This window comes from Oncorhynchus clarkii, chromosome 29 (genome assembly GCF_045791955.1).
Source record: "Oncorhynchus clarkii lewisi isolate Uvic-CL-2024 chromosome 29, UVic_Ocla_1.0, whole genome shotgun sequence".
NCBI classification, from domain to species: Eukaryota; Metazoa; Chordata; class Actinopteri; order Salmoniformes; family Salmonidae; genus Oncorhynchus; species Oncorhynchus clarkii.
Window position 1 is genome coordinate 17,086,642 of NC_092175.1, and position 12,229 is coordinate 17,098,870.

Here is a 12,229-nt window from a genome sequence, read left to right on the forward strand (position 1 = left end):
TCGTGGCAGCCCAGGGGTGATTGATCGGCTCTCCCTGGCCCATCTGGAGGATACCCTGCTGCGGCTCGGTCCAAAGCCTTGCGGTCTCAGTTCTGTCAGTCTGAGTGAAGGGATTGAGGTTTTCACACGTACACACATGCACAAACGCATACATTACACACACACACACACACACACACACACACACACACACACACACACACACACACACACACACACACACACACACACACACACACACACACACACACACACACACACACACACACACACACACACACACACACACACACACACACACACACACAGTGTCCTATAGTGCACACCTGGCATTGCTGCTAGTGTCTGAGTTTAGATCCCAGTGTCTCCTGCAGGTCAGAGCACAGCTGTGCGTGGAGGTAAGAAGGGTTGTATGTAGTGTAGCAGGGTTGTGCAGAGGTCAACTCCAACCACTGAGATGAGGTCCATTGTGATCTTTCTGGTTGAAACAACTTGTCAAGATCTTCCTTGAAATTGGAATATCTTTGAACATAATGATCTTTTGCCCTGTACAAAGACCCATCAAGAGTATTTTGCTACTTTAAATGGAGTCAATTGGCAATAACTCAGTTTCTTTATTTTGACCGGGCATTGTGCTGCTTATGTAACCCATGAAATTAGTCAGACTGTTTCTTCCAAAGTTCAACTGCTGCAGCCTCTGATCTGCAAAAAACACATGGCACGTACTGCTGCTTTCTCTGCGTGCTCATTTCGTAATGCTAGAAAACAGTGGAGGCTGCTGAGGGGAGGACGGCTCATAATAATGTCTGGAATGGAGTGTAACGGAGGGAATGGAGTGAATGGAATGGTATATGGTTGATGCCATTCCATTGACTCCAGTCCAGCCATTATTATGAGCCGTTCTCCCCACATCAGCCTCTGCTGGAAAACGGTTTGTTTCAATCCTCATGCCATTGTGTGTCTGCCTGAGTGTCTGCCTCACATTTATTTCTCCTTGAGTCAATAACACAGTATCTGGAGTGTTATTGGCTCTAGTCACTGAATCAACATTGTTCAGACTTATTCTCAAAAGTCACTGAATTCTGTCACAAAACACATGCAAAACACATAATCCTGAATAAACAGATCTGAAACAAGGAATGAATGTAGCAGCTGGCTTGTTATCAGGAGGAGATTGGCATAGTTTGATTGGCATGGTTTGTTTTGCAACGAGGAAACAATAACCTGCGCCTGTACATAAGAAACATGGCTCCCAACAACACAGACAAGAAAGTAACTGTCAGCCTGTGACGGGCTGCCGACGCATTGTCCTCCTCTTTCTGTTCAGCCTGGGCTCCCTGTGACACAAAATCATTACACGACCCAGTACACTCCGTCTTACCCCCTCTTTATTTTCCTACAAAAATATTTCACCTTAGAAAAGACGGCTGTGAAATGTACATGTTTTTTGTTGTTGCAACTGCCATAGAACGTTTCACCTCAAATAGATCTGTATATACAGACTGTAAGTAAATATATCTTAGCAATATTCATAAATCTAGTTGTGTTTTGAGTGGGTGCCCTCCTCTCAGCAGGCAGGTCTCTGGTGGATATCCATGTCCAGTCACTGTACTGGTACCCAGACATCCTCCTATCCTTAGAGATAGTTCATGTTAGGAGAGACAATGGAGAAGGAGAATGGCGCAGCTGGGTGACCGCTGGGTATCGCTGACAGCTGCAGTGGCCACTGACCTGACCAGGCCAAGGCATCATGAAAACCCCATCAAGCACATCCCCGAGTAGGGCTCGACCACAATCCAGTGCTTATTACAAAAATACATCCTAATAATCAATGCTAACGGGTTACCCTCTCTGATAACGGCAGGAGGTGCGACTGTATCTCAGCTGAGAACAAAAAGAAAGATACATGGGCAAAGGTCTCAAAAGGGCACGCGAATCCAGTCAAGGAGGGAGAGTCAGTGTCATTACAGGAAGTAGTGTCCATTCCATCCAGATAGCCCTGACATTAGAAACTCAGTGAGAGAACAAGCTGTCCAATTATAGTGGAGTGTTCATCCGACCAGCCCACACATTACCAGTTGAATGAGTGAGAGGAGACAGATACATTTGTCCAGCTAGCTCAGACTGTAAAAAACGCACATGGAGTGGTCTGTGTGTGTGTGTGTGTATGTGAGGGTTCTTAAAGTAACTTTCCAGTAAAAAAAAACATTTAAAAGTTAATATTCGGCTAACTCATACGCAAATAATGCTGTTGACTCATCCTATTTGTGGCCAAAGCATAAATTGGAGACAAAACACTTGAAAAACCCAACCTCAAACAGTTAAAAAATTGGTTATTTCCTCAGAGAGGATGGTCATCTTCCTGAGGAGGATGAGCTAGCCAATCAGTGGTCTAGTCGTGTGAATATTTTTAATGATCGGTATACGCCAACACCATTCTGTTGTTGAGGCACGCCCCACAACATTCCAACAAAGAAAAGCTGTTTTTTAACATAATACATTTTTGGGGGGAAGGAAAACTTTCACTAATATTGTAATTAATAATAGGTCATATTTCACAGAAATCCCAAAACACTGGAGAGTTACTTTAAACTCTTATAGTGATAGCAGGAACAAGGGGACAGGGAGCACAGCATCCCAGAGGACCACTCTCCTTCTAGACTGCTTAGTCACGGAGGGACATTTTGCTATAAACTTGTTATCATTATCATCATCAAGTTGATATACTATTTCCATTATCGTCACGTTATCACATTTCTAATTCAATCCAGTATCATAATTTAAACATCATTCATTTGAAAGCATATTGATCCATTGAGAAAGATTTGGTATAATAAATAAAACAAATGAACAATGAGGATCCCAATTAAGATAACAATAACAACAAATTCCTCCAGTCATCGTTTTGATTCGATGGTGTAGCTGGTCTGGCAGTACCCAGGCGAAAAGCCCCCTTAAGCCACTCCCCCGCTCTCAGCAGATTGGCTGCTGTACTTCCTGTCACAGAGTGAGGCCGCTCCCCTCTGCTTACATCATAGAGGGACGTAGGATAGTACCCCAGAGAGAGTCAAGAGGGCAAGTAGCCAGAGGGGGGAGGGGGAGGGCTGGGCTCCCAAGGGCGAGGCAGAGTTGGAGGTGCAGGAGCACACCTCGTAGCCGTTTTCGGCGTGGTCGGCGTGGTGCTGCCCGTGTAGCCGCGTGTTAGCCGTGTTATTGGCCTCTGTGGCTGGGGAGTCCGACTGCATCTCTGTACACACCAGCCAGTCCTTTCCTATGGACCGTGGGTATCCAGCCTCCACCTCCATATCACTGCCCACCACACGCCAGTACTCCTTCCCCTTGAAGAAGTATGAGGAGCCTTAATGAAAAGAGGAAGAAGACAAAGAGGCTGCATAAGTGAAAAAGAGGGTGTGACGATTGATTTTGCTATGGTAATACATCAGTCACTTGATTCTGTCTCGCTGTTTTTCGTCCAGTCCCTCTCTCTATTCACCAGTTTGTTTTCCCACACCAGTTCGTATTCCCACAACAAACTCTCATTCTCTTCCTCTCTCTCAAATATAATTCCCCCCCCCTCATCTGTCTCCTTTGTCTCTACAAGCAGCTATCTTTTCCTCTCTCTCTCTCTCCCTTCCTAGCTCTTATCCTCCCTAGCACTATCTCTCCCACTCTTTCCATCCCTGCCACCACATCCACCTCTCTCCCTGAGGTCTTTGATGTGCTTCCAGTTCCCAGGCCCCCAGGGTCCACGTGTGTATGTATGAATCCTCTGGTGGCTCAGACTGTCATTTTTGCGCGTGGCCTGTGCTCACCGACACCAAACAGCTCCGAGCAGGACCTCTAGAGTTGGCAACGGTACAGAGCCCAGCACACGGAGGAAAGCGCTTACATACACTCAGCCACAGGAGTCGCTACAGGGGAGAAAGGATCTAACTGGCTCATGTGGAGACTCGGCTGGAGCTTGCCATGCGTGTGTGTGTTTATGCACTGTAGAGTGAGTGTGTAAAATGGCTGTGTGTGTTACTGAAGAAGGGGTTTTGATAACTTGTGGTCACTATATTGTATGAATATGTTTGATAAGCTATTGTATGTATTTGTAGCTACATTATATGCTTCTTTGTGTGTGTGTGTGTGTGTGTGTGTGTGTGTGTGTGTGTGTGTGTGTGCGCTTGAGTTTCTGTGAGACAGATAGAGAGGTGAGGGCTGTATACTGCATGTGTGCTTTGGTGTGATATGGCTTACCAACGTGTCAGACTGAGTGTACTTTAATTACTGTTAGACTGGTCCACCACTGGTTAGGGTCTGACTGAGATAGGCATGAGTAAGGAGCTCACTGCTGAAAGTACTGTGCAATAGCAATGAAAACACTATGGTTGAATCCCAAATGACACCCCATTCCTTATACAGTGCACTACTTTTGACCAGAGCCCTATGAGCCCTGGCTGAAAGTAGTGCACTAAATAGGGAATAGGATGCCATTTGGTACACAACACCTATCATTCCCAGATCACACTCCAGATCAAAAGACTGAATATCAAATTACATGTTAGGGGCCGTCTGCATTGAGGGCTTTAGAATGCATAGCGGCGCCACCAGGACTGTGGTTTAGGCAGGCTTGACTGACCAATGACCTGGGCTGTTTTTGACTAGATTAGTCTCCAGTCTGAGAGAGTTAGAGGGCAAGGGGGCTGGAGAGGAAAAGGACCCAGTGTGGGTTAGTAGTGGATATACTGTAGAAGTAGACCTGTCAGGACCCTGAGGGCAGGCATGAATGACATACACTCAGGTACTCCATTCTTTTTTACTAATGCTTCCATTATTTTTGTGTACTGTCAAGTGCAGTGTACTGAATGTGTTTCTCAGCTTGTATTTAGTTTTACGAAGTGAGCGATATGTGTATATGTAGTGAGTAAATGTGTGTGTTTAGTATGTTGATCTGTGTGTGTCTAATACTCACCGTCAGACCATTGCATGGCGTCGTCTAGTGGGGACGGGATCCCCTTCCACAGTGTGCTGTCTTTTGGGTAGCCCTGATCCATACGCCGTAGATGGTCGTCATAGCGCCAGTAGCGGTTGTCCTTGAAGAAGTAGGTCTTGTCATTGTGGAGCCACACAAAGGCCGCGTCTACACCCTCCATAGGCAGGCCGAAGTCACTGATTGGCCGAGGATAACCCTCCTCCACGTTGTTGTCTTTGAATATCCAATACTTTAGTCCTGAGGAGGCAGGACAAAGGAACGTCAATCAACGAGAGTGAACTCGATAACTTAATTTAATACCTCAACTGAATGAAAGTGACTTGTGATTAAATGTGTTTTGTGATTAAACTATTCAATTGACTGAAATATAGAGATTCAGGTTTTTACCAAGATACAGGTTTTACCAAGATACAGGTTTTACCAAGAGGTGTTCTTGTTTTTGTGCTTTGGTAATCTTGATTGCATTTTAAACTCTCTGTTATCCACAAAACCGTCAAAAACACCCTCCAAGGCCAATGATGACACATGAAAGCAGCAATCAGCAGTTACACAATAACAAAGTGTTTCCCCACCAGTGTTTTGGTAAAAGGCTGAGGGATGCAGCCGGAGAAATGTAACCACTCTGAAATTCATTGACAGAGCTATGGTTCCAAGGACTGACCATCCATGATATAAAAGGAGAGTTTTAACCATGTTTGTGGCTATATAGTGTTTGTTTACATTTGCTTTATTTACAAACATCGGAGTAAAACAAGCTTATTCTGATGGGGTGTGACAGTTGAACTAATAAGCTCACGAGGCATTGTATAAGTTATATCCTTCAAGAATCAATGGGCACAGATCATACATTTATAAGTCCACAAATGGAAGTAGCAACTGATAGACCTCTTTTCATGTGTTTCTCAGAACACATTCACCTTCCTTTGACCAGCCCATCAGTGGTATCATAGCTGACCTCCCTGCCTCAACCACGGCCACGGCAGAGTTTCCGAGTTATGTACCTTTGAAGAAGACGATCTTGTGGTCCCCAGGTCTCTCGTAGACAGCGTCCACACTGTCCAGGTTGGTAGGCAGGCCTCTCCAGAACCTGTGGGTCTGAGCCGGACGCAGAGACACCAGGTGCTTCTCCCGCGTCAGACGCCAGAAATACTTCCCTAGGAGGAAAATAGAGAAAGTAAAAGAAAAGTAGGAAGGAAATGTTTTAAAAAAAGTGGAAGAGAGAATACAAAGTCCTTCTCTCTCTGTTTAAGTGTGTGTGTGTGTGTGTATGTACAGGATTATGCACTGTATGTGGAGTGTGTGTGTGTGTGTGTGTGTTTGTATGCATTGTATGTGTGCTAATTGTAAAATAAGATAAATGGTCCACGGGGAAAACATGTGTGGACACCTCAGGGCATATTGTACCCAGGCAGGCACACAGCTGGCGGATCCAACCAAGCGAACAGGGAGAAGCCGATTCAGCCTAGCTCCCAGTATCTGTGTCGGACTGCCTTAGTCTAAGTTTGTCTGAGTTTAGTCACAGCCTGTGCATTATTACTTTGTAATCTGCAGCTCTACAGGGTATTAACAGCGTCCATACATACTTAACTTTAATTATTACCAGGAGTTCTCTTGAGGTTAACCGATGTTAATTCAGATTTTTTTTGTTGCAAGAGAGACCTGTCTCATAAAACCTTATAACTGGACAGTAAAATGTATCGAATTGATTGTGTGAGTCAGATGGAACTGGTGGCCCCTCTAGGGCTATCCCCTGTTTTGGTGTGAAGGTGTGTGTGGAACTCAGAGAGATATGCTTGGCTGGGTTCTATATTGATCGCAGGCAGCGCCACACTCTGTTTTCTCTCCTTTCTGGCCTCTCTCTGTACCTTTGAAAAAGAAGGCCTCTCCACGAATCTGGGCCACTGCATCGAAGTGACTTGTGCACCTGTTAGGGGCATCTCGTGCCGGCCTAAGAGAAGAAAGGGAGAGAGGGGGAGGGGAGAGAATGAGAGAGAGAGGGGGAGCGAGAGACAAAAGTGAATTATATAATTAATTGAAGAAACTAAGACAGAATGTTCTGTACACCAAACCACTTCTCTATCCCCAGTCAGACGTACTGTAATGTGTATACGTGTTACTATGCCAGTCTAAATCAGTGTCTTCTCATCTTAAACCAATGTGTGCGTGTCTCTGTTTGTTTCATGTATGCAAAGCGCCCATGCGCACTATATTTGTGTTTATTTTCTGCGTATGCGTGTCAATTAAAAAACGAGCCAAACATCAGAGGAGATGTTATCGTCCTGACGCAGGAGACCGAGGTCCTCACACGCATTATCCCAGTGCTAATGACTGAGTAAAGCGCTTGACGTGTCCTGGCTGCAAATGACGAGGCAATTACAACGACAGGGCTGCTTTTGTGAGACGCTACTCGCCTAGATCCTTATTAACAAAGATCTCCATTCAGGGCTTATTAACAGAGGAGCTGCGAAGAGACTACTATATTAGTGACCTTTGTCGGGCTAAATCCACCTTCTCCACACATTATCCAGCAAGATGGAGTGGAGGAGAAATGAGAAGGGAAAGCTACAGAAAAGAGGACAAAGTCTCCGCTTTGTATGAAAATCTATTACATTAGATGAGTGCTGTGTCATCTGGAGACTGGATTTGGTATAAATGGACTCATTTTGTACTGTGAGCACACGCTCGGCTGTACTTTACTGTGACTCGAGAACAAGGTGACTTGAGAACAAGGTGAAGTAAGAGACTGCTATCTCTCACTACTGCGGCGTTGTGACAATGTCCAAACTCGCTGACCTCCAGGACAGATGGATGACTGAGGGAGAGAAAATGGGTCTGGAAGTTTCTGAGCTTCAGTTTGGAGGTATACAGGGGTGTGTAGATTTAATGTGTCTGCTTGTGTGTCCATGTGAGTGTGTGTTTGTGTGTGTGTGTGTGTGTGTGTGTGTGTGTGTGTGTGTGTGTGTGTGTGACTTACGGGACAGTAGATCTGTTCTCAGGGAGGTCCAGTAGTACAGGTGGGTCAGCGGTCTGGGAGGGATCATCAGGACGCGTCGTATGAGACACTGAATCTCTCACCCCTGGGAAAGATGAGAGGGCAAAGGTCAAGTCAACAGCACTTTGACACGCAACCCCGCATTCAGATACAGATATTCAACAGGCAGCCCAATTGCGTTCACACAGGCAGCCCAATTTGTATATTTGTTTCACTTATTTGTCTTTTAACCAAACAGATCAGCTCTTTTGCCCATAATTGGGCAAAAGATGAGAATTGGGCTGCCTGTGTAAACGCAGACATACAGCCCCAGCATGACTCAACATGGTCTCTCCCTCCCTCCTTCCATCTCTCTCTCTCTCACCCTCCCTTTCTTCTTTGTCCTACCTTGCCCGCTAACTCGAGTCTCTTCCCTTCTCCCCCAGCCACTTATCCCCTCTCACCTATCAGTCTTCCTATCCTCCTCGCCTCCCTCTCTCTTCGCCCCTCAAGTATCTGTCTTCCTCTACTCTCCTCCTCTCCTACCTCTCTCAGTAGCATGGCACACAGTGATAAGCAGGGCCTGTGCCACAGGGATGACCAATTAAAGCCCTCTCTTCGCTCCTTGCATATAAACAAATCAATTCTGCTTCCTGTGCCGAGGCCTTGGGTTTTCTGCTCTGCACCGCCATGTCGCGCTGAGGGATGGGCGGCCACATCCCGCTAGGAATCATGGGTAATTATAGGAGACATTTGCAGTGAGTGGTTGAATGGTGGTGGTAGGTAGGATTTTCTGCACAGCATGTGTACATAGAAGGGATGGCAGGATGCCAGTCCAGTGATCTGTGTAAGTGAGGTAGGCGGGGGCAGGTATAGAAGAGTTATGGAGGAGTAGCTAGGCAAGAGGTGTTCAGATGTGTGGGCCGAAGGATAAAGATGACTGAAATAGGAAAGATAGGAAGAGAGTGGAGGGAGATGACTGGAATATGTGAGATGGAGAGGGGGAGGAGAGAAAGAGAAGTGTTGGTTATAGTATAGGAGGGAGACGTGGGCTGGAGAACGTACCGTAGAGCTGCCAGACGCGGACCTTGTCCTCATAAGGGAGGTCATACTTGAGTGGGTCCCCCACAGGACCCTGGTAGTACGGCCTCATGATGGACTCTATTGCTGAGGTGTGGGCCAGGCCAATAGCATGACCAAACTCATGCACTGCTACCGCAAACAGATCCATCCCGTGAGAGTCTGAGGAGAGAGAGCGAAAGGAGAGAAGTGAGAGAGATAATGGTGAGATTTCTCCATCCATTGGAGCAGAGAAATGCTTTAATAAAGCTTTTGTATCATGAACACACCCCTCACTGATAGACAAGACAAGTCAGAAGAATGTTGTGGTGGACTGCCCTAGAAAGCCTTGGCTTGAGTGAACTGGAATGGCTAATAGGAGCAGGAGCCTATTTTGATATGAGGAGGTAGGACCCAGGAGCAGAGAAGAGAATCAGACGATAGGTGACCGAGTTGATGCGACTCAGGATCTTGAATGGTCCTACATAGCGCAGAGCGAGACTCCGAGAGTACTCTTTTAAGCGGAGATCACGGGTGGACAGCCACTCCCGCTGACCAGGTTGGAGGAGCCGAAGGGGCCTTCGTTGTCGGTTTGCCTGGTGTTGTTGTCAAGCAGAGGAGCGGAACAAGAAGAATTGCGCTCTGGTCCAGGTGCGGCAAATTTGTCAAATGAATTCCTCTGCTGAGGGCACCCCCACTTCGGCCTCCTGTTCAGGAAGCGGGAGGGGTGTAAACCCAAATTGACACTCAAAAGGTGTCAGTTCAGCAGTGTGTTGTAAGCATATTCGGCCCAGATGAGGAACTTGCCCCAGTTGGTGACTTGAGTGGAGACAAAACAGCGGAGGAACTTCTCCAGCTCATGTTTGACCCGCTCAGTCTGCCCATTCGTCTGTGGGTGGAACCCAGAGGAGAAACTCCCGACACCCCCAACAGGGAGCAGAAGGCTTTCCAATACCGCATGATGAACTGGGGGCCACGGTCCAAGACAATGTCCTGTGTGAGTCCTTGTAGTCGAAAGACATGGCTAATCATGAGATCAGTTGTCTCTTTGGCCGAGGGCAACTTGCATAGGGTGATGAAATGGGCGACCACCAGGATAGTGGTAAGCCCTTGGGATGGAGGTAACCCCATGATAAAGTCTAGGGACAGGTGGGAACCAGGGCCGGTTGGGGATGGGCAGAGGTTGGAGCAACCGAGCCCGTTGCTGTCATGAGGACTTGCTTTTGGTACAGATGAAGCAAGCTGTAGCGAAGGATCTGAGATTCTCAATCATGTTGGGCCACCAGAATTTTCGCCTCAGGAACTCCAGTGTCCGATTAACCCCTGGATGCCTTGTTCATGTAGAGGAGTGTCCCCATTGTAGTACTCGAGAATGGGCTGAGCGTGGAACATAAAGTCTGTTAGTGGGACCCCCGCTGGGGTCAGGTTCTCAGTCTGGGCTTGTCGGTCCGTGATCTCAATACTCTGTACTACAGGGGCCACAATGCGGGAGCTGGGGATGATGGGCTCGGGGTCTTTCTCCTCGTTAGAGACATCATGTTGTTGGGACAGGACGTCTGCTTTCTGGTTCTTGGATCCCAGGTGATAGGCTAGTGTGAAGTTGAACCTGTTAAAAAACAGAGCCCACCGAGCCTAGCGAGTGTTCAACCTCTAAGCTTCTCTAATGTAGACTATGTTCTTGTGGTCCGTCCAGATTACGAAGGAATGAGGTGCCCCCACCAATCGGTGTCTCCACTCCTCAAGTGCCCACTTAACTGCCAAGAGCTCCCGGTTGCCAGCATCGTAATTGCATTCCACCTTTGAGAGCCGCTTGGAGAGAAAGGCACATGGGTGGAGTTTCCTGTCCCCCTCATTCCGCTGTGAAAGGACCGCCCCTGCTCTGGTATCCGAGGCGTCCACCTCTACCATGAAGGGACGAGCAGAATCAGGATGAACAAGGATGGGTCCGGAGGTGAAATGTCCCTTGAGCTCCTTGAATGCCCTGTCAGCCTCGGGGGTCCAGCACAACCGGGTCTGGGACTGACGGGTTAGGGCTGTGAGAGGCGCTGCCACCGCACCAAATTTGTGTATAAAACGTTTGTAAAAATTGAAAAAACCCTGGCCTTGTTTGAGTGAGGCGGGATGGGGCCAGTCGGTGACCACCGTAACCTTTACGGGGTCCATCTAGATGCCGGCAGGAGAGATAATATGAGAGATAATATGGCCCAGGAATGAGACTTGGGATACGTGGAACTTACACTTCTCTATTTTGACATATAGCTGACTCTGCAGGAGGCGTCTCGGGACTTGTTCTGGAAGGGTCTTGGAGAACATCAGGATGTCGTCGGGGTAAATAAAGACGAAACGATTCAACATGTCCCTAAGAGTGTCACTGACCAATGCTGGTAAATTCGACAATCCGAATGGCATGAATCATAGTGGCCACTAGGGGTGTTAAAGGTAGTTTTCCATTCATCTCCCTCCCTGATTCTCACCAGATTGTAAGCATTGCAGAGGTCCATTTGGTGAAGAATTGGGGCCCTTGGGCAAGCTCCAAGGCGGAGGACATAAGGGTTAGGGGGTAACGGTTCTTAATCATAATCCTGTTCAGCCCTCGGTAATCGATGCAGGGACACAGACCCCCATCCTTCTTTCCCACGAAGAATAAGCTTGCGCCAGCTGGGGATGTTGAGGAACGAATGAAGCCTGCCTCCAGCGACTCCCGGATGTAGTCGTCCATGGATGCTGCTTCAGGGGCCGAGAGGGAATAAAGAATCTGAAGAGGGATGGGGCATTTCACACAGGGATTTGTAATTCTCTGGCGAGGTCCTAATCAATGAAATGATCCGCGGCCCCGGAGTTCACGAAGGCTTGAATATGGTGCTGATGGTTGTCCCAGTGTAGGGTCACCGGTAGTGACAGTCGGTGACTGGGTAGCCTGGGAGTGACTACACAGCTTGTCAGGGTCTCCCCCTGTCCTGGCGAGCCCCTGTGTTTCCTGTAAGTTCTGGGCAAGTAGAAAAAACTGAGATGACCGAGACCTCCGCAGTAGAGGCAGTAGCTTTTGCACATGTGCAGTCGCCTTCCTGTGGGCTCAGACGTGTGCGTCCCAGCTGCATGAGCTCCTCAGTACTGGGGAAACCCGGATACGGGGATGGTATCAAACGGACGCTTATCAGGGACTCGAGTTTCTCTCCCAGTTTCTGAGAGGCCAGTTCATCCTTGATAAAGTTAGACTGACC

The 12,229-nt window shown here is 47.6% G+C and overlaps 1 protein-coding gene across 1 annotated transcript in view; it reads right to left on the minus strand.

The window, feature by feature from the left end:
- Positions 1-1,370: 1,370 nt before the first annotated feature.
- The window catches only part of LOC139388386 (matrix metalloproteinase-17-like), an 80,186-nt gene continuing 69,327 nt past the window's right edge, over positions 1,371-12,229 (minus strand). The window contains exons 5-10 of the mRNA XM_071135019.1: positions 9,015-9,191; positions 7,953-8,055; positions 6,844-6,926; positions 5,980-6,132; positions 4,958-5,215; positions 1,371-3,358 (exon numbers count right to left, since the gene is read on the minus strand). Of these exons, the coding sequence (XP_070991120.1) occupies positions 3,033-3,358; positions 4,958-5,215; positions 5,980-6,132; positions 6,844-6,926; positions 7,953-8,055; positions 9,015-9,191 (1,100 nt within the window). The 3' untranslated portion in view covers positions 1,371-3,032. The remainder of the gene's footprint in view (positions 3,359-4,957; positions 5,216-5,979; positions 6,133-6,843; positions 6,927-7,952; positions 8,056-9,014; positions 9,192-12,229) is intronic.